Genomic DNA, 24,046 nt, shown 5'->3' with positions numbered 1-24,046 from the left:
TCCATGGGCGTCAATCCGGCTTTAAAAGTGTGTGTGTGTGGGGTGGGGGGGGGGGGGGGGGGCGTGTTAGTGTTAGTGTGCAAGCGCGTGTGCGGGTGGGGGGGGGGGGTTGGGGTCGACCCCCCCCCCCTCCCCGCTCAAGGCGAATTTTTTTTTCATATCCCGAGTTTTTACATTCCTGTGAATGTGGTCAGAAAACAGCTCGGCTAGCCAGCAGAAAACACCTCAGTATAGCCCTACAAGAGGTCAATTTTTCAACATTTATATAGATTGTCCCCCGGCATTGAAAAGTGAGGGGGACGCGTCCCCCCTGTCCCCCACCGATCGACACCCATGCTAATGTCCCACAAGGTTGAGACTTTCTTGAGCACGAAACTCGTCTGCCTGGGTTGACTTATACAAGAACAGAGGTTAAAAGAACTGTCCCCAGTTTGCAGCCACTGTAAGATGCTACAAGAACAGAGGTTAGAAGAACTGTCCCCAGTTTGCAGTCACTGTAAGATGCTACAAGAACAGAGGTTAAAAGAACTGTCCCCAGTTTGCAGCCACTGTAAGATGCTACAAGAACAGATGTTAAAAGAACTGTCCCCAGTTTGCAGTCACTGTAAGATGCTACAAGAACAAAGGTTAAAAGAACTGTCCCCAGTTTGCAGCCACTGTAAGATGTTACAAGAACAGAGGTTAGAAGAACTGTCCCCAGTTTGCAGTCACTGTAAGATGCTACAAGAACAGAGGTTAAAAGAACTGTCCCCAGTTTGCAGCCACTGTAAGATGCTACAAGAACAGAGGTTAAAAGAACTGTCCCCAGTTTGCAGCCACTGTAAGATGCTACAAGAACAGAGGTTAAAAGAACTGTCCCCAGTTTGCAGTCACTGTAAGATGCTACAAGAACAGAGGTTAAAAGAACTGTCCCCAGTTTGCAGCCACTGTAAGATGCTACAAGAACAGAGGTTAAAAGAACTGTCCCCAGTTTGCAGTCACTGTAAGATGCTACAAGAACAGAGGTTAAAAGAACTGTCCCCAGTTTGCAGTCACTGTAAGATGCTACAAGAACAGATGTTAAAAGAACTGTCCCCAGTTTGCAGTCACTGTAAGATGCTACAAGAACAGAGGTTAAAAGAACTGTCCCCAGTTTGCAGCCACTGTAAGATGCTACAAGAACAGAGGTTAAAAGAACTGTCCCCAGTTTGCAGTCACTGTAAGATGCTACAAGAACAGAGGTTAAAAGAACTGTCCCCAGTTTGCAGCCACTGTAAGATGTTACAAGGCGGGACGTAGCTCAGTGGTAAAGCGCTCGCTTGATGCGCGGTCGGTCTAGGGTCGATCCTCGTCGGTGAGCCCATTGGGCTATTTCTCGTTCCAGCCAGTGCACCACGACTGGTATATCAAAGGCCGTGGTATATGAGATGGTGCATATTGAAGACCTCTTGCTACTAATGGAAAAAAGTTTGCGGGTTTCCTCTCTAAGACTATGTGTCAAAATTACCAAATGTTTGGCATCCAATAGCCGATGATTAATAAATCAATGTGCTCTAGTGGTGTCGTTAAACAAAACAAACTTTAACTGTAAGATGTTTTTGACTAACAGAGCCTTTTTGGCGACTAACATTACATTAAATAGATCTTCTTGTTTCTAATATCAGTTTCCGCATATCTAATGTGGTCGTGCACTAATATTTTCCAAACAGGAAAATTTCTTCTTTTTTTTAGTTATCAAAAAAAAAAGACGTACAGTACTAGTCGCTACTATGTTACAATGGCAACAAACTTAGAACAGTTTCTGTAAAGGGACATTCCTGAGTTTGCTGCAATTTTTAAGATGTTATCGACGAACAGAAACTTTTTAACGATTGTAATTACATATCAAATATATTTTTCTGCGTAAAATATTAGTGGCTGTATATTAAATATGTTTCTGGTCGTCCTAATATTTGTATTAGGTTAGATTTCATTTATTTCCTAAAATATATTTTTTCGTGCGTACGAAATTATTTGAAGACAACATCCAGTTTGGGCTTCTTACAAATATTAAAACGACCAGAAACACATTGAATATACAGACACTGATATTCTAAACATGAAAATATATTTAATATGTAAATTTAATCGTAGAAATATTTTATTAGTCGAAAACATCTTACAATGCAGCAAACTCAAGAATGTCCCTATAAAAATAACGTTTCATTCTTTTTTCCTTCAGATCAAATTCATTTGAAGAAAGTACAATCGTGTCCGGCGTATCGGCGCGTCCGGTGATTCGGCGCACTTGGTATTTTGCATAAGACATTATGTACAATCTAGCTTATGACCATCTGATATGAACATTACAGCTGTTAAATGTTAGTTACATGTTAAACAGTTTTTGTCCATTTGGATTTTTAAAAAAATGTACTGTTATTATTATTATTATTATTATTACGACAATCTGATTAAAATTAGCTCCACTGGCCTCCCATGTAATAGTGGAGCTAATTTTAATTAGATTGTATTTACGACTTTTTTGTTTACATCACAACCGTGCATAGTTCAAAAATACATACACATACAGATAATATTATGAATAATCAACAAATTTACACAGCTAGCTAATTATTTTACAGATACGTTTTTTAATTACCTCTTTTATTTAAATAAACCTTTTCTTATAATTTTTACAAACATATATCACAATTTAAGACATTTTTTTCAGGTTTTGTTATTAAATTACCATCAAACTGTAATACACTGAATCTCAATTTTAGTACAGGTGTGAAGACAAAATGCCGGGAAAGCCAAGATATGTATGTTATACATGTACTAATACACAGACTAAAGGCAGAAATGTGCGTGAAACCGTACCCTCGGGTGCCTTCAAACCTGTATCTGAAAAAAGATTTAACTAAACACATTTTATTTACGGTTATACTGCATCGGACATATGGTTAAGGTCCACAGATATTGAGAGAGGAAACCCGCTGTCGCCACTTCATGGGCTACTTTTTCAATTAGCAGCAAGGGATCTTTTATATGCACCATCCCATAGACAGGATTGCACATACCACGGCCTTTGATATACCAGTCGTGGTGCACTGGCTGGAGCAAGAAATATCCCAATGGGGCCACCGACGGGGATCGATCCCAGACCGACCGCGCATCACGCGAATGCTTTACCACTGGACTACGTCCCGCTCCGCTATTTGGTATGTTTAAAACTTAATATTTTTTTAATATATATATATATGAATTTTAGCGTTATTCGTTTTAGATCCAGAGTTACATGCCAATTCTTCGGTTCTCTTTTGACGTAAAGGATCTATGGGAATCAGTCCTCCTGACGCACGTACCACATGCTAACACAAAGGGAGACAAGCGCTGGGCTAAACCGACAGAGATATTTCAACAAAATGAGCTGGCCTGAAATCTGTTCACCATGTAATTTCATAATTCTAACCACAATGATAGTTGTAATGGTTCGTTTTCAACCCTAGAGAGCTGTTTGCCAGTTATGCTAATATGGATAAATGTTGTTTTCCCAAATTCGAGCATTTTCGTTTTAATTCAGGCATTTTCATTGCCCACTGCAAAAATGGCAGACCGTACGCCTATGACAGAGACAACAACATATTTGTGTGGAAAAAGTCTCTTTGCAATTAGGTTAGGTCAGATCAGGTCATGTCATAGGGCTTTACGTGCACATTCAGAGCAAGCTGTTGTAGCGCACGCCTGTCATGGGCGCAGGTGCCGGCCTTGGCCCTCTCCTCCGTCCAAGACAGGACAAGGGTTGGGGTGGGTGGGAAAGGGAACCGCCCGCCTTGGCAGGTGCAAGAGAGCACCAACAGCCCGACCGGGGTCGGTAGCGGGCAGGGTCTCTTTTGCAATTACAGGAATGTGTTATTTGAAGGGGGGTGGGGAAACCCCAAGAAAACCCAAGATACCTGTCATTTTCAAGAGGCGGGGTGAGACATTACGCGTCCCCCCCTCCCCCCCTTAGATCGCCCCTGATTGTCAGCGTAAAGATGAGCTGTGGAGCTCAATGTCAGTAAATAATTCGAACTTGCATTCTTTAGACACTCGTCAACAATGTAATCAGTTACAATAGGTTTTGTGCACAATCATGTGGCGTGTCAGTAACAGGGAGCATCTCGGATCGTTACTCAGATAGTCTGTTTGTGTATTTTGTTTCACGTACCATCTGCTGAGGAGGTCCACCTCGGATGTACAGGTTCTTTTCGACTAAATCAATTCCCGTTGCCGATAATGTTAACTTTTTCAAATAAAACTGATACACTTGAAAGTTGAAACTTTATTTGTACACCCAAGTTGTCAGACAACACATACTATCACATTAATTTATTAACTACAGGCATAGGATTATTAAAATACACACCAGACTTTGCTCGCCCAGGTGATACGAATTTCGGCTCTGGACCATCGACTAATAAGAGGAATTATTGTACTACAAATATTTACAGTGGCAAGATGACAATAGAGTTCTTCATAAAATATATACAATCATGATTAAAAATAACTATACATACGCTACCTTAAAATAATACTTTATAAGCAGCGTGACTTCTATTGAACACGTTTTAAAAATGTATATCGTTTTGGTGAAATAATGACGAGTACAAATTGCGTGGTTTTCAGTAATACAGTGTAAATATTATTTCGTTAAAGATGTTTCTTTGAAATGACCACCTAACACCATTTATCGTTGCATCATTTACAATTGTTATGAAATTTAAGCCAAAAACTATTATCAACAATGTACAGCTGTAACTGCCAAGATCAAGATGATTATGAACATATGGTCGAGTGTTACCTAATTAAGCAATCAATAAGTAAAGTTTTATTTAATTAAAATACAATTAAAAAAAGAAGAAAAAAAAAGATTATCTAGTCAATATCTGCTATAGGTTCTGCTGGACCATTTCGATTCCATTTCCAATAATGTTAACTTTTTCTAATGAAAGTGAGGCATGGGTCTTTGAACTTACACACACTGGCGTAGCCTGGATGTAGGGATGGGCTGGGTGAAGATGGCATGGGGCAATGCTCCTCAGTGACACCTCAATATTTCCGCCCCGTTATACATTTTCACGACTCGTAGACAATGCGGTTTTCCCTCTCCAATGTGAGTGCCTCCACATATACAATCCTGTCCTCCCCAATGTGAGTGCCTCCACATATACAATCCTGTCCTCGCCAATGATTACATGACGTTTTGACTGAAATGCACTCAAAAGAGTCAAAAGAGGACATTTCTAGTTTGTTAGTAGGAGGACTGCCACTCAAATACGTGTTTGACTAAACAAGTCACTGGATATTTAAATAGTTGAGGTGGATGCACTCATGAATCACTGTTAAAACAGAGGTGATAGTGGGTGCTCTCGAAAGATGAGCGTATCTTGCTATGCCGGTGGCACCTGTCATGAGCCAGCTTGAATACCGAGCACCAAAGCTAAAGTAGTTGATAATTACTTATCATGCATATGTATTTAATAATCCCGACATGCACCTGACAATATAACTCACGCCCGTAGCCAGGATTTTGAGGAGGGGAGTCGTTTAGGCGTATGGTGAAGCACGAGTTGCTTGGGGGGGGGGGGGGGGTCCGATCCCCCACTGGCTACGGGCCTGTAACTACCTTTAGTGCACATTTGTTCAATTCATTCATCTTTCATCTTTCCATCCATTCATCCATTCATACACACACACACACACACACACACACACACACACACACACACACACACACTTGCCTGTGCTGGGGTGTCGTTAAACATTTGTTCGTCTGTTCGTTCGTTCGTTCATCCATCCATTCATTCATCCTTCCATCCATCCATCCTTCCATTCATTCCTTTAAATATATTGATGCTGATCGTCGATTCATTTATATATTTAACATTGTTTGACACCCACTTGCCTGTGCTGGGGTGTCGTTAAACAGTCGTTCGTTCGTTCATTCATTTACTCATACATTTATTAATTCGCTTACCTTCTCCATCAAGCACATTCTTGCTCGCCCACTCGCTCACTCACTCACATGCTCACTAACTCACTCATCCACCCATTAATTGCATGGATATAACCAAGAAACTAAACTACATGAATTTAGTTGTTGATGTTTACGACGAAAATCGTCTGTTCTGCTCCAGATTTTTTTGTACCCATCTACCAAAAAACGCGGTCAATAAGTTTTCCCCTTTCACAATTTTAGAGAGAACATAATCGTACGTCTATTAGAGAAGAGGTATACAAACAAATATGTTTCCGCATCATTGAGATACACACAATCTTCCACAAAGATAGACACCTGAATGTAACGGGGGTACGTTTTGGCTGACGGTGTTACCACCATACCGTAACCGTGTGTATCGGGTGAAAATAGCATTTAGAGATCCAATGACCCTCAGTTATTAAAATATTCATACTGAAATCCAAGTTGTGTTTTTTTTTTTTATTCAGTATGAGTGAATAAAAAATGATTTAAAATGTTACGTATACCCATGTCGAACCCCTCTCTACCCGTGTTACCCGGATTTTAAATTGCTGAAAAGCAAGTTGTTCAAGTTTTCATCCAAGGGACGCCCTACCGCCATCATGTAAGTTTGCATTTTTATTTCTTATGAAGTAAATTGTGTTTATTTTCTGCCAGTTAGATCATGTTTCTTGCTTGCATTTTCATGGTATTATTTCTATAACATCCAAAGTTATTTACAAAAAGGCTAAATGCGCACTAAAATGAAACGTTTTATATATGAATAAATGTTGACCTTAAATAAAGTACGCGCTGAATAATTTAAAGTTTATTTCAAATGTTTTGAACATTTTTCAAATATAGTTTTGATTCTTATTATTAAAACATGTTTCAAACAAAAAACCTTAAAAGAAATTGAATGATGTTGGCTTAATTCCAAAGTTAGAATCGATTTGACCGTAGCAGTAAATTAGTTAATGTTAAGACAGTAATCAGTTATTTTATTCATTCTGCAATCAAATAAGAATAATCTGAACATTAGTTTATTACTATATTCCTTCGTGAATATTAAACGAGTAATATCTAGCTAAGCATGCAAGTTTTCTGTAATATGGCGTCGAGCTATATTTGAGGTTACAGACCGAAAATAGGCCCTATGGAAATGAATCTACTCATTATATCTTACTACTATAGATGTATATAGTGACTGCAGGGAAAATAACTATATGCTGAAGTCTAGGACTTACTGCGCATACATGTGCATGCGTGCGCGAGTGTACGTGTATGTGTTATATACGAAATATACCACATGCCCTATAAATGTAAAGCTCAAAGTGTAGACCTTCGGCAAAAGCTTCATTTGTGACTTAACTTTTGATTCAAACTTAATGGTATTGCCATGGCGTTGTAATGCCGCTAATATGAATTCCCATTCTAAGCATCGACTTCACTTTCACAAACATGGAGTCGCGCAAATAAAACGTTTTAAAAGTCCAGAGTAATAAAAACTGTCACACGAAGTTCTATGTCTCCATATTTTATGGATCTCGAAAGGTCAGAATGTATAAGGTTTATAAATACTGTACACAAGCTCATAATTATAGTAGATTTGCTTCAAAGAAATTCTACCGATAACATCTCTCTCATAATAAACTCAATGCCATACAATTATTTTGCTTTATATTATTCTAGGAAAACCATGGTCAAGTTAATGTCTCATGTGTTATAGAAGATTTGCGTCAAGGAAAATCTGCACATTACATCACTCTAATAATAAACTACATCACTCTAATAATAAACTCAATGTCATACACTTTTGCTTTATAAAACTTTAAATAAACCATGTTCAATATTTCTATTACAATTAATGTCTGACATTTTATAGTAAATTTACTTCAAAGAAAATGAACACATTACCTTTATAATAATAAATCCAAAGTTATACAGTTTGCTTTATAATATTCCAATAATACAATTCATTTGATTAAAAATATCTGCAATTACACCTGTCTCATAATGAATTCAATGTCATACAATTTTGCTTTATAATATTCTAATAATATAATTAATTTTATTAAAAATATATCTGTAATTAAAGGGAGATTCCTGAGTTTGCTGCATTGTACGATGTTTCCGACTAATAAAATATTTCTACGATTAAACTTGCATATTAAATATATTTTCTTGTTTAGAATATCAATGTCTGTATATTCAGTGTGTTTCTGGTCGTCTGAATATTTGTAAGAAGACCAAACTGGATTTTGTACGTATGAATTTAACCTAGTACAAATATTAGAACGACCAGAAACACGTTTAATATACAGCCACTAATATTTTATGCAGGAAAATATATTTGATATGTAATTACAATCGTTAAAAAGTCTCTGTTAGTCGATAACATCTTAAACATTACAGCAAACTCAGGAATGTCCCTTTAAACCATTCTCATAATGAATCCAATGTCATACAATTTTACTTTATGATACTTTAATTAAACCATGTTCAGTGTTTCTACATGTATTACAATTAATGTCTAACATTGTACAGAAGATTTGCTTCAAAGACATTTTGCACATTACATCAATCGTAATAAATTCAATGTCATACAATTTTGCTTTATAAAAAATTCAGTGTTTGTATTGCAATTAATGTCTGGACATCTTATAATAGATATGCTTAAAACTAAATCAGCACATTACATCACTCTCATAATAAATTTAATATCATACAATTTTGCTTTGTAATACTCTAATATTTTGATATTCAATGTTTCTGTTGCAATCAGTATCTGACATTTTGTCAGTAGGTAAGCTGGTTTAATCAAGGGAACGTTAGTATACCCTAACCTATGTTATATCCATCTTTTTAATTAAGTATAGTAATTTGATTTAAATACATATTTCTTTTATTCAAAGATATCTGTTTAATGGACATATATACTGAAGGAAAAAACGTTCATGTGCATGTATTGCACAAATATGTTTAACGGTAAATAAGGGAAAATCAAATCGTTTCCAAGGAATTATGTATTGGTCATTCGTAAACTTTATGAGAAGATTTTCACAATTACGGTGTGTCAGAATTTTCAACCATTTACAAAGTTTTCACTTGTTTAAAGAATATTTTATTTTGTGCACATGAACATTTTTACACAGTTATATATTTCCTTTTTAAAAAAATAAAAAATATATATGTCTAAAAAGATGTTGTTTAATATGTCCCAAAGAATCTAGACAAGGGCCCGTGCTTATAAAATTTTCAGAGTCCAGACTCAATCTCACATGACGTCATACGCATGTAATTTGTATGGCGTTGTCATGACATTAGTCTGTGAGACTCGATTAGAGTCACAGACGCCATATAACCGTAAATGAAATGTGTCGAGTGCGTCATTAAATAAACCATTTCCTTCCTTTCCTTCCTATTGGAGTGAAGAGTCTAGACTCTAAAACGTTTAATAAGCACCAGGTCAGGTTGTGAAACAAAGATGTCTACTTCTTTCAGACCAGTCAATCATAGCATGTTCACAAAACAATGGAACTAAAAACGAAAGGTTCCAGTTACAGACTTCCTTCCACGTCCACATCCACGGTGCACCCTCAGATCACCGAGGAACAGACTGTGACGACGGACCCAGTGTTCAACAAACAAAGACGGCTTGTCTTCAAGAACGGAGAATGCAACGTTAAGAACGTGAACATCCCGAAACGCGCCCTGAGCTACCTAGCGGATCACTTCACGACCTTCTTGGAACAGAGATGGCGAATAGTGATCATAGTGTTCTTCAGCTGCTTCTTCGTGAGCTGGTTCCTCTTCACGCTCGCCTGGTTCACGCTGGCCACGCTGCACGATGACTTCAGCGCCGAGCACGACCCGGGATTCATCCCGTGCATCTGGAACGTGAACAACTTCGCGTCAGTCTTCCTCTTCTCCATGGAGACGCAGACGACGATCGGTTACGGATACCGCTACGTCAGCGAAGAGTGCGGGGCGGGCGTCTTCTTTCTGGTTCTGCAGTCTGTGTTCGGCGCGCTGCTGCAGTCGGTGCTGGCCGGGGCCGTTGTGGCCAAGCTGCTGATGCCGAAGAAGAGAGCGAAGACCGTGCTGTTCAGCAAACGCTGCTGCGTTTGCGTGGAGAACGGCCAGCTCTGTCTGATGTTTAGAGTCGGAAACCTGAGGCAGTCGCCCATCTTCGCGGCCAGCATCCGGGCGTTCTTCCTGTGGCACGACGACATGCCCGACGACAACATGCTGGCCTATCGTCTGCAGGAAATGCAGATGGACCAGGACGAAATTACGAGGATGGCTCACCTCTGGTGGCCCAACACGATGATCCACCGCATCACCAAGTCCAGCCCGCTGTACAACATTTCCAACAAGACCCTCAAAACAAGAAGATTCGAAATCATCGTCATTCTGGAAGGTTCTGTTGCCAGCACGAGTCTGACCTTCCAGGCCAGGACGTCTTACTTGGAAACGGATATTGTCTGGGGATACAGATTCGTGCCTCTATTCAAGCCGATGGAGAACTTCGGGAGTAAATATCCAGTTGATTTTATGAACTTTGACGAAGTATATAAAGTCCAGGAAACACCAACACATTGTGCTAAGGAACAAGACGAGAACCAGAATGAAAGAGTTGCCAGTCGAAGAAAATCCGGCAGACGTTACAGCATAGTGGAATGACATATTTACCATTAACATCTCCATGACTCCAGACAATGAGTGTACCTAATTCTACGACTAATATAGGACATGTACTAGACGAAGAGAATTCAGCAGAAGTTACAGCATAGTGGAATGACATATTTACCATTAACATCCCCATGACTCCAGACAATGAGAGTACCTAATTCTACGACTAATATAGTATATGCCCTGGTATGTACTAGACGAAGAGACTTTAGCAGATGTTACAGCATAGTGGAATGAAATATTTACCATTAACATCCCCATGACTCCAGACAATGAGTGTACCTAATTCTACGACTAATCTAGTATATGCCCTAGTGTATAATAGACGAAGAGAATTCAGCAGAAGTTACAGCATAGTGGAATGACATATTTACCATTAACATCCCCAATTACTCCAGACAGTGAGTGTACCTAATTCTACGACTGATATAGGACATGTACTAGACGAAGAGAATTCAGCAGAAGTTAAGCAGTGTGGAATAAAACATTAAAATACCCCATAGTACTCGAGACCCGTCTAGTTGTAACTATGTAACTACTCTATGACTAATATATCATACACTCTGGTATGTACTCATCGAATAGAGTTCACCAGACGTTACAGCATGGCAGAGTGGACTATTCAATTTTATTATTAAGGAATCCGTATTACTTCAGACGTATCCAATGGTAACCGTGTGTCTAACTCTGACTAACATATCAAATTGTCTAGTACATGTATGTGCTGCTTTTCAAGCTACACCATAGTTGAATGAAATATTCATCATGACAATATTACTGGATACATTTCCAGTGGTGCTAGGCGAAGACAGTTCAGCATAAACTACGCCATAGTTAAACGAGATGTTTAAAGGGACATTCCTGAGTTTGCTGCAATTTAAAAAATATTATCGATTAACAGAGACTTTAACGATTGTAATTACATATCAAATATATTTTCCTGCATAATATATTAGTGGCTGTATATTAAACGTGTTTCTGATCGTTCTAATATTTGTACTAGGTTAAATTTCATTTTATTTCCTAAAATAAATTTTAATGATACGAAATTATTTGGAAACAAAATCCAGTTTGAGCTTCTTACAAATATTAAGATGACCAGAAACACATTGAATATACAGACTGATATTCTAAACAAGAAAATATATTTAATATGTAAGTTTAATCGTAGAAATATTTTATTAGTCGGAAACATCTTACAATGCAGCAAACTCAGGAATGTCCCTTTAACTGTAGCTAACACTAAGACTAATTGTTCAAATGCCATTGTGTGTTAGATGAAGAGAATCTTCCAGAGGATAAAGCATGGGGGCATGAAAGTCTCTTAGACGAAACGTTCGTATCGTTAATGAGTCCCTTTTACTACAGACATTAAACAATCGATTGTTTCTTTCTTGAACAACTACGAACGACTTCTGTATTCAAATGCCATGATACATGCTGCAAGACTGTTGGCAGTACTGACGCCCATCGGTTTAAATAACCTATATTGCTAATCGAAGTTTTCTCTTAGATTAAACCAGTGGTGGATCCAGAAAATCCATTTAGGGGGGCCCAAGTGACTTGAGGGGGTGGAGGGGGATTATATAAAAAAGAGAAAAATTTAGGGGGGGGGGAGAGCTGCCCCCCCCCCACCCCCCACCAGATCCGCCTACTAACCGCGTACTAATGTTCTGAGATACCATTAACAAAAACTCTCGTTTTATGTTTGGAAGTATACATGAAGTCACATCATTACGGTGATGCTACACTGAAGTGCCTTTTCTACCATCATGCATGTGAACTCCAGGGACCTAATAACTCTCGCAAATTTGTCATCTCGCAATGCGACGCAAAAATACTAACAAGGACGATGCGATGTTGCTTTAGAAAGCTTAGAAGAGCTTTGTGAATTAGGCCCCTAGAATAATAGAAAAATGTAAATATTAATCGCTGCCATTAAGACAACAATTTGCTGTGCTGAGGAATTGTTACAACAAATATTGCTTTTCCTTCTGTCAAGAAATACTAAAGGTGTGATTAAAAACAATAATCAATAATGAATGAAGTGTTTTATCTGTGTGAATGCCAGATCATAACAGTGGTGTAAATAATATATACTAACTAGCAGCTAAAGACAATGTGCTGAGGTGTGATTAAAAACAATAATAAATGAAGTGTTTTATCTGTGTGAATGCCAGATCATAACAGTGGTGTAAATAATATATACTAACTAGCAGCTAAAGACAATGTGCTGAGGTGTGATTAAAAACAATAATAAATGAAGTGTTTTATCTGTGTGAATGCCAGATCATAACAGTGGTGTAAATAATATATACTAACTAGCAGCTAAAGACAATGTGCTGAGATGTGATTAAAAACAATAATAAATGAAGTGTTTTATCTGTGTGAATGCCAGATCATAACAGTGGTGTAAATAATATATACTAACTAGCAGCTAAAGACAATGTGCTGAGGTGTGATTACAAGAAACGATACCTTATTCCTTACAGGTAATATATACTGATTGAAAAAATATATAAGGGAACACACAATTAGTAACATCAACTATTGACTGCGACCTAAACCCTCATCCACAGAATGAAGAAGATGTAGAGAATAATACATGAGTGGCCATTAGATACCATTTATATCACAACGAGTTGTTTTAAAATGTATCCAACGAGCGAAAGCGAGTTTGATACGTTTTCAAACAAGGAATTGTGAGATAAATGGTATCTAACGGACACGAATGTATTATTCTATTTCTTACATATCCTCACAAACCAGGTTTTAAGCAAATTTTAACATCTTTTTGGACTAAAAGTTATTTACAGCCGTTGCACTTGTAGCTGACTTACGCATCACAGACACATGATTGTTAGGTTAACTATACGTCACAGTGTAATTAATGCCCATCGCGTTGGATTTTTATTGGATGTATGGTATTGGTGACCTAGGGGCAACCAGTCGTATGTCTTGAGATTGTTAACACACGTACATGTGTTAACAAGTATGTGCAATCATAAATATCACATGATGTTCTCACCAACGGGTGTGTAAGATAACTATGTTACTGCTGATTGTTGTTTTTTTGTTTGTTCCAACCAGTGCACCACAAACTGGTCAAAGGCCGTGGTATGTGTTTTCCTGTCTGTGGGAAAGTGCATATAAAAGATCCCTTGCTGCATTAGGAAAAATGTAGCGGATTTCCTCTGATGACTACGAGTCAGAATTACCAAATGATTGACATCCAATAGCCGGTGATTAATTAATCAATGTGCACCAATGGTGTCGTTAAACTAAACAACCAAACTTTATGGACACTGTCGTTTATCTATAGGCGATACGTGGGTCACGATACGATACGTGAGACACAATACGATACGTGGGTAACGATACGATACGTGAGACACGATACGATACGTGGGTAACGATACGATACGTGGGTCACGATACGATACGTGGGTCACGAAACGATATGTGAGACACGATACGATACGTGGGACACGATATGATACGTGGGTCACGATACGATACGTGGGTCACGATACGAAACGTGGGTCACGATACGATACGTGAGACACGATACGATACGTGGGTCACGATATGACACGTATCACGATAGTTTAATGACATACTGGTCATATTTATTAGGCAGTGTAAAATCTGTTTGGTAATTACACCTTTCTTACGATTACATTACATATCAATTACAAACTCTAGCTTAAGTTAGTAAAACCAATGTGTTTCTAGTTGAACAGGGCCCCGTTCCACGAAGCAATCTTAGCACTAAGAACACCTTAAGTGCATTACTACCTCATGTACTCAGGTGATCTTAACGCTAAGATCGCATCGTGGAACGAGTCCCAGCCCCAAGATAAGCCAGCAAACGTTTTGCTAACGTTCGCGAACTGTTTGATTGGTTCCCAACGTGGCCATTTGGTTTATTGTGAAGCGCATAAACCAGTCTAGCGGACGTTTTTCTGGTCGATCTGGCTGAACGCAGCTTGGATGTTTATAGTAGCTGAAATTAATTTTATGCCAAACAAAAACAGATGCATAGCTCGGAATATAAGGTAATTAACTTTAAGACATGTATGTATTGCATTTATAGCGATACAGTTAACATAAATCGATGAATCGTATCGTAGACTTAGTATTGTATCGCGATACTGTATCGACGTATCATTAAAGCTCTATTATATACCACAAAACAGTCCAATAGCGTCCCGCTTTTGAGCTTTAAAATGGAGCATAATGAATTTGTATGTGACCCAGTTCAGCGAGAAAAAGCAAAAGAAATTGAAGAATGACGCATGAAGGTAAGAAAATTAAAAGTGAATAATCTATTTAAATGATAAAACATTTACTCGAGACTGTAACTGTATTGTTTGATTTTTTATTGTATTTTGCCGATCCAACCAGTTTCCCCACAACTGGTATATCAAAGGTCGTAGTATGTGCTGTCCTGTCTGCGGAAAAGTGCATATATAAGTACCCTTGGTGCTAATGGAAATATGTAGCGGGTTTCCTCTGACAACTACGTATCAAAAATATCAAATGTTTGACATCCATTTGCCGATAATTAATAAATCAATGTGTACTAGTGGTGTCATTCAACAAAACAAATTTTAACTTTTCTTTTTAAACACTGTCACAAAGATTCTTAAAATGGAGAATAATAAAGAAAAAAGAAAAGATACCCGACATTGCAGCTTTAATGTATGATGTCCTGTCTTTTCTTTCTTTCTTTTTTATTTAACACTGACGCAAGTAAAAAGTCAAACTACGCTAGGCATCGAAGCGTTTACATATAAACTCAGGGAAATGATTAAGGCCGTAAGGGCGAATCCAGGATTTTATAAAGGGGGGAGGGTCCCAAAAGGCAAAAGACCAAAAGGACCCCTGTGACCCGCTCTGTATCCGCCAACGGGACGTTTTCCACGTTCATGGAAAAACTGACGCGTCAAAAGATCGATTCTGTGATTATCAATAGTTTCTGTATGAACGGCTCGGGTTGCTGTATATCTGCGCCCGGACCCCGCCCCAAAACCGCGCATATGGAAAACGGCCCTTGGATATCTTTGTGCTGAACTGAGTAACTGTGTATTCATATCATCTCTGGTGACCTATATATTACAGCATACAAAACGGACGGTATTCAATGGTCCAAGGCTTGTTGGCAGCTGCAAGGATGAATGACGTCTTTTATGATGGACGACAAAAACGTTTTCTTTTCATAGTAATAAGATAGGAAAAAAGTGTTGCCTTGAGGCATCCATTTTTTTTTCTTTTTAACATTTAACGTCTTTTTAACTAATCTTTATTTTCAGGGCTGTTCCAAAAGTGAGGGTAGACGTAGGTCAGTGTTAGAGTGGGGCGTGATGTAGCTTAGTGACAGAGCGCTCGCCTGAGGCGCCATGGGTGCAGGGATCGATCGCTCTCAGTGGACAAAGTTTTTCTCCGGCCCAACCAGTGCCCCATGACTGGTACTTTGCTGCTTTAACGGGTTTCCTCCTTCTATCGAGGAGGCGGGACATAGCCCAGTGATAAAGCGCTCGCCTGATGCGCGGTCAGTCTGGGATCGATCCCCGTCGGTGGGCCCAGTGAGCTGTTTCTCGTTCCAGACAGTGCACCGCGACTGGTATATCAAATGCCGTGGTATGTGCAATCCTGCCTTTGAAATCGTGCATATAAAAGATCACTATCTGCATTAGGAGAAATGTAGCGGGTTTCCTTTGATGACTGCGTGTCAGAATTACCAAATGTTTGACATCCAATAGCCGATGATCAATTAATTAATGTGCTCTAGTGGTGTCGTTAAACGAAACAAACCTTTTTAGATTCCAAATTAGGCACATGTGCGCATAATTTCCTGCACATGTGCCTACAACTAACTGTTGTTAAAATGTGCTGGGGTGTTATTAAACCAATTTATGATTTATTTTCCTTGTTCCAAAATAAACGCGTGTGTGTGTATGTGTGTGTGTGTGTGGGGGGGGGGGGGGGCTTTTAAAATTAATATATCCACCACCCATGAAATACGTTTTCTGGGAAATCAAGTATGCGTAAAGAGAAGAAGGAAAAACTGCACAAGATCCATCAGATGTAAAATAATAATTACGATGCCTTCCACTTTCCCCTTGTGATCAGTTTAGAACCGCCCTTACTTGCCTGTCATAGAAAACCAGACTAGTGTAATGATCGTCATATGACTGGCGTGACCGGATGACGTGCTCCAACTCACTGAAAATTATCAGACTATTTTAATACCAGGGTGGGTTGAAGGTGGGGTGGGGGGTGTTTATAGTCGGGATTATGTTATGCTACGCAACACTAGAACACGTTCCACAATTCTTTCTTTCTTTCTTTATTTACATTGATTATTTATTTATTTACTTATTTATTTATAAAACAATATTTATTTATAAAACAATATTTATTTATTTAAAATATGTATTTATTTATTTATTTATTTATTATTTATTTATAAATATTTATTTATTTATTTATTAATTACTTTATTTATTTATTTATCAAATATTTATTTATTTATTTATTAATTACTTTATTTATTTATTTATCAAATATTTATTTATTTATTTATTTTATACTTTATCAGACTTAAGGCTGGTGTGTACTGGAATCAGCCCCCTCCGAGAATGTTACAAAATCTGCTTTGTTTAACGACACCACTGGAGCAAAGCGATTATTTAATCATCGGCTATTAGATGTAAAACATTTGGTAATTGTGACGTATAGTTTTAGAGGAAGTTCGTTTCATGTTTGCACTAGGAGAAACGGGATCTTTTATGTGCACTATACCACCAACAGAGCAGCACATACCATGACATTTGATATACCAGTGCTGGGCAACGGTTGGGATGAATAAAACCTAATCTGAGAGTCCACTAAGGAAGGAAGGAAAGAAGAAAGGAAGGTAAAGTCCGTTAACGTCACCATATCTATCAAAGGTTCAGACACCTTCATCCTTTATTTATACTTTACAATAACTTAAAAGGACATTCCTGAGTTTGCTGCACTGTACGATGTTTTAAAGGGACATACTGTACGATGTTTTAAAGGGACATTCCTGAGTTTGCTGCACTGTACAATGTTTCCGACAAATAAAATAGTTCTACGATTAAACTTGCATATTAAATATATTTTCTTGTTTAGCATATCAGTGTCTGTATATTCATTATGTTTCTAGCCGTCTTAATATGTGTAAGAAGCCCAAGCTGGATTTTGTCTTCAAATAATTTCGTACGTACGAAAAACAAAATATTTGAGGAAATAAAACGAAATTTAACCTAGTACAAATATTAGAACGATCAGAAACACGTTTAATATACAGCCACTAATATTTTATGCAGAAAAATATATTTGATATGTAATTACAATCGTTAAAAAGTCTCTGTTAGTCGATAACATCTTACAAATTGCAACAAACTCAGGAATGTCCCTTTAACTATTGTTCAACACATGACTATGTAAGAGGTTTGGGTTATCAGAAATTAAGTATTCCCAATTTACACAAATTAGACAAATAAAGAACAAAATTGCATTTAAATGAAATCAATATAATTCTAAATTCAATGAAAGTGAAGTAGATCATGGGCCTTTAAACACTAGATCCTAAACATCTTGTCTCTCTCGGAACCTGACAAGACCGACAACCCTGCTCTTCTGTGACAATACCCAGGTCACTTCCTCGAGTTCATAGACACCCCCCTCCAAATTCAAAACAATAAAAAGTGACTGTAGTGTGTGTGTAACTTAGTTATGTTTTTAGTCCCCTACCGGTCCAACCGGAGGGGCTATAGGTTTTGTGTCCGTCCGTCCATATGTCTGTCTGTCTGTGTCTACCTGCCTGCCTTCCTGCCTCTCTGTCTGCCTGTCTGTCTATCTGTGTCCGTCTGTCTGTCTGTCTGTCTGTGTCCGTCCGTTCGTCTGTCACACATATAGTTTTCAAGACTCCCCCCCCCCCCCCCCCCCCCCCCCCCCCCCACCCCCCCCCCCCCCCCCCCCCCCAATGCCTCAATATAGTTATTAAGCTGAAAGTTTATGTATAGGTTATCATGAAGAGTTACAGATCAAGTTGGACTGTCATGGAGATTTACCCATTTTTCACAGTTAAGCCAGATCAAACTGAGAGACCGGCCTCGGTGGCGTAGTGGTTAGGCCATCGGTCTACAGGCTAGTAGGTACTGGGTTCGGATCCCAGTTGAGGCATGGGATTTTTAATCCAGATACCGACTCCAAACCATGAGTGAGTGCTCCGCAAGGCTCAATGGGTAGGTGTAAACCACTTGCACCGACCAGTGATCCATAACTGGTTCAACAAAGGCCATGGTTTGTGCTATCCTGCCTGTGGGAAGCGCAAATAAAAGATCCCTTGCTGTTAATCGGAAAGAGTAGCCCATGTAGTGCGACAGCGGGTTTCCTCTCAAAATCTGTGTGGTCCTTAACCATATGTCTGACGCCATATAACCGTAAATAAAATGTGTTGAGTGTGTCGTTAAATAAAACATTTCTTTCTTTCAAACTGAGAATGTATTCAAGAGCCATAACTGTTAGAAAAGGAATTTGTTTCTATTTGAGTTATGGCCCCTGAACTTATACAAATGTATGGGGCCCGGTAGTGGACATGTATTACTTTAGCAGTATTTCGTTTCATTTTTACTTTATTTTCGTGCTTATATCCAATTAAGGTTCAAGCACGCTAGCCACACACCTCAGCTATTCGGGCTGTCTGTCCATAACAGTAGGTTAATTGTTAGTTGTGAGTGGTTATGAAAGGAAGGGATATTGTATTTAACGACGCACTCAACACATTTTATTTACGGTTATATAGCGTGAGACATATGGTTAAGGGACCACATAGACATTGAGAGAGGAAACCTACTGTCGCCACTTCATGGGTTGAGTCATTCTACAGAAAGCGTCACTTTTCAAAATACAAATTCAAGATAAAATAATTAAAATATATAAATTTTTGTTGTTAACTTTTGGAAACTAGATGAACAAAGAAACATAAAATTATATCTGGCCACGCAGAACTGTAATCGGTCTGCACGTGCAGACACATGTTACTCTATGAACAAGCTCATTATGTCATTGGTGTTACCGGACAAGTGGGGTAGTTCAGCAGTGTGATCCAATTGGTTTATAGTGATCAAGAGCACATAGATTACGGACACCCAAATAACATATATGGAATAACTTTAGAATTAAAAACTATCCAAGGGTGTAATTGTACATTTACACACGGATATTCTGTATGTGACTTAAATTATACACTGTGACAGTTTTAATTATTTAAAACTATGGAGTCCTTCAAAATAAATTTCATCAAAGTCATAAAGGTAGAAAGTATGCTTTCCTAAATAAACAATTTAAATTTCAAAAATAAAGTTTCTTGAGAAATGACAGCTAAAATATTCTTGCATAACACCAATGACAAAAAAGTAACACCAATGGCGATGTGTAACACCAATGACATTCAAGACTGTCGAAACACTAAAATTATTCTTGACACTACCACTACTTGTTAGCAAAACTATGTAATTAATATTTTCCTAAATGTTTTTTATGGGGTTTTTTCTTCAGCCTACAACTATTAAAGGCCTATTAGAATAATTGTGTGTTTCTGTATTGATAAGATACGGCCGGTCAGACAGTTTAAACAATATACTAAATTAAGACACATAATTTTAATTTTGTTTAAATATTAAATTAAAGATTTATTAATTCATTAATTTATGTAGTTATTTTCGTGTTTATATTAAGGCTCAGAATCTATTTTACTGTATACTTGTATTCCCAATAACGAGTAAAAAGCTGTAGTCCTACTTTTGCTTTTATGCACGCGCTGCAAAACTCTACGTTAAATATTTCAAATATTTTCAGAAAACGAGGACTCCTTATAAATGCGTGATGTCACTATTCAAAAGAGTTAATTCTTTCCTTTTAACTAAAAATCTAGTTTAATGCATCATTTTCAATATTTTTAAAAATAAAATTTAAATAGTCTTTATTGGAAATTAAATAATACGTAATGTAATTTTCCGATATTTGACTACAACTTGGTAATACATTTTCGGTATGATTTTAACTTTTCTTTATGATAAAGTTAACCTGTTAAAGAGGAAAGGTTAGATCTAGTAGTTTCTAATTGCGTTTAGGATGTGGAAAAATAACATTTTCGACATTTTCAATTTTTAAAAACGAGTGGAAGGAAAAATCAGTTTGTCCAGCGTTCCGGTCCGGTCCACGTTTTACCAACACCCATCGCTAAAACTGGGATGTCAATACAGTTAGGCATTACGTTCATACCAATGAATAGATTGTAAAATATCAATTTTCTAATGAACTGATTCTTAATTAACAAAATTTATAAAATTACTTACAATTGTTACCAATGAATTATTTGTCTACTATTCACTACAATCGAGTCAAAAAAATGTAGCCTACCTTTTGCATATCTAATATATAATAACTGAAAACAAATTCTAACACTAGGGGGCTTAAAAGTCATAAACATTAAATGATTTGACCTTGTTGATCTGGCAGGTATGAGGTCATGTGGCACGCACCGAATGTTAATCATCTTCCTCCATTTTAAGTCAATTTCTACGAGTCAAGTGGGCCCGATATCGGTGATTTTTAAGGAATAAACAAACGACTCTTAGTCGGTTCCACAGGGAACGGCCTTTTTCATACTATGAAATTTACTACATGTTATTTATTTCTTAGCTGATTGTTTTGTAAATTGGACACAGAAATAGTATTTATTTAAATTTTTTATTTCCAAAACACTTTTACATGTCTTCTTACGTCAAACCAAACTGAAATTATTAACAAAAAACACTTTTGTAGAAGGATGGGACGGACTATAGTAAACTTAATGGTTTTAAGGGTTTGTAAAGTTTTGTATTTAGATACTTACTTGACTGAACTTTATTGTTAATGGAAATCTTCACTAACTGTGAAGAAAAACCTCACAAATGAATGACAAGCAGACGACAACAAATCGGATGTTAATTGCGCGAATCAAGCATAACGCAGTTCGGGACGTTGAAGATATACTCTTTACATTCCAGCAAAACATTTATTTTACACAAAGTGCCATTATGCAACTATAATGCTGCACAAGTCCCTTTAATTTTCAAATCATCTTCAAAAATATACAAAGCGAGGAAAACGGCATCTTATTAAAACGCATTGTCATTGGCGTTACTAATGGTCATTGGTGTTACTCAGTACCTGGTAACACCAATGACAGGTAACACCAATGACAAATAAGTGTATAATTAATTCATGCTCTCTAATGAAACAGTTGAGCAAACTGAAAAAGTGCATGTTGTAGCACACATACAATGTCTATAACAACATACAAAAAGTTTCTTAAAATTATTAACAATTACATAAATATGATTGTAACACCAATGACAGTGAATAAACGTACTTTTATATTTTGACAACACATTCATGACATTTAAAGAAAACTATTCACAAATGTTCATATGTCTGCTGTTTTTGACAAATAAGTTTGATGGTCGATATCTACTGGTAGAATGTTTCATCCAGAGAGCATTTAGTTTCTTTTGTTTTCTCATAAGTATATACAGTAACACTAATGACATAAAACTCCAGGGACAAGCTTATATTGCTCACCCTCTTTTGAATACGAAAACTATTTACAAGTTTCCTTCTTTAATGAGTAAGTCAGTCATCAGTACGTATTACATTAAAGGTATTCAGTGTTATGTCTTCTGTTATATATTTTAACAGTGCATGTTATGTATAGTGTTGTGCTAGGGACAGGTAACACCAATGCCATTTTACACTAATCTCAAATAAAATCTCTATCAAAGCTGATTACCAGAAAGAAAACATGCTGTGATAGGATGATATTATTAATAAGGTTAATAACAACAAATTTAGTTTTCTATATATATATAAAAAAGAAATTATGCAGGGACATAAAAGTGACACTTTCTGTAGAATGACCCGGTTACTCTTTTCGATTAGCAGCAAGGGATCTTTTATATGCACATCCCACAAACAGGATAGTACATACCACATCCTTTGTTACACCAGTTGTGGAGCACTGGCTGGAACGAGAAATAGCCCAATGGGTGGTTATGAAAGAGAAATCGATAAAATGGTCTTACAACTACCCGCTGTACACGTGAACTACGTTGGTGTGTTGATACATTAGTTATGCCAATTATATTAGAAAACAAGGGTGTATAAGGGTGTATTCGAGGGTTCGACCCCCCCCCTCCCCCGTGCTTAGACTAAAACATTTTTAACAGCGTAATATTATGCTATTCGTATAGATGTCCATGAAAAATGTACAGTCAGGATTTCTGCCAGAAAGAAATATGTGAGTATGGCACAATGGAACTGAATATTTACAATGTGTGTGCTGAAGGAAGGAAATGTTTTATTTAACGACGCACTTAATACATTTTATTTACGGTTATATGGCGTCAGACATATGGTTAAGGACCACTCAAATATTGACAGAGGAAATCCACTGTCGCCACTTCATGGACTACTCTTTTCGATTAGCAGCAAGAGATCTTTATATGCACCATCCCACAGACAGGATAGTACATACCACAGCCTTTGTTACACCAGTTGTGGAGCACTGGCTGTAACGAGAAATAGCCCAATGGGTCCACCAACGGGGATCGATCCTAGACCGACCGTGCATATGTGTGTGTTGAATGCAAGCACAGTCAATAGGGGGTATGGGAAGGGGATAGGGCTCTATCAGAAAGAAAATGGGTATAGCTTAGGGTTAGGGTTAAGAAAATCATACAATAATGATAAGAGTGTCATTAGCCTTTTGTCAAAAGGTCATCTTAAAAAAAGTCTGCAAACATTTTTGGGGGGTATGACACCATACCCGTTTTACCCTCTGGCAGAATGATCCTGACAATGGACCATTCCGCTAGGTTCATACTTCGAGGATAGTACGGTCTCCAGGCTGTACAGTGGAACCTGAACGTCCCAGCCATGATTCGTGGAAACGGCAAACGTTAACAACGTCACGGGTTTAATATAGTCCAACCTGGAACTGGAAGAGAACCCAATGGGTCAAAACATCGAATGACCGTGCACAAGCACAGTCAATAGGGGGTATGGGAAGGGGATGGGGCTCATCAGAAAGAAAATGGGTATAGCTTCCCTTAGGTTTAAGAAAATGTACATAATGATAAGAGTAATTATTGTTGTCAAAAGGCTCTTAGCTTTTTTTACTGCAACATTTTGGGTATGACACCATACCGTTTTACCCTCTGGCAGAAATCTGACAATGGAGCTAGTATATTCGGAGTGGTGTACCTGAACGTCCCAGGAAAGTCCACGAAATATATTAAGCAACTGTGCAAACAT

General features: G+C 37.7%; 1 protein-coding gene across 1 annotated transcript; it reads left to right on the top strand.

The window, feature by feature from the left end:
* Window positions 1-6,488: 6,488 nt before the first annotated feature.
* LOC121388707 (ATP-sensitive inward rectifier potassium channel 12-like) lies at window positions 6,489-11,308 on the top strand. The gene is made up of 2 exons (XM_041520211.1): window positions 6,489-6,584; window positions 9,464-11,308. The coding sequence occupies exon 2, from the start codon at window positions 9,494-9,496 to the stop codon at window positions 10,643-10,645; it is 1,152 nt and encodes a 383-aa protein (XP_041376145.1). The 5' UTR covers window positions 6,489-6,584; window positions 9,464-9,493; the 3' UTR covers window positions 10,646-11,308.
* Window positions 11,309-24,046: the final 12,738 nt, after the last annotated feature.

This window comes from Gigantopelta aegis, chromosome 1 (assembly GCF_016097555.1).
Source record: "Gigantopelta aegis isolate Gae_Host chromosome 1, Gae_host_genome, whole genome shotgun sequence".
NCBI classification, from domain to species: domain Eukaryota; kingdom Metazoa; phylum Mollusca; class Gastropoda; order Neomphalida; family Peltospiridae; genus Gigantopelta; species Gigantopelta aegis.
This window is presented reverse-complemented; position numbering and strand designations above follow the sequence as displayed.

Coding starts and splice junctions, on each gene's coding strand:
- LOC121388707 (XM_041520211.1), top strand. CDS start 9,494: ATGGAACTAAAAACGAAAGGTTCCAGTTACAGACTTCCTTCCACGTCC.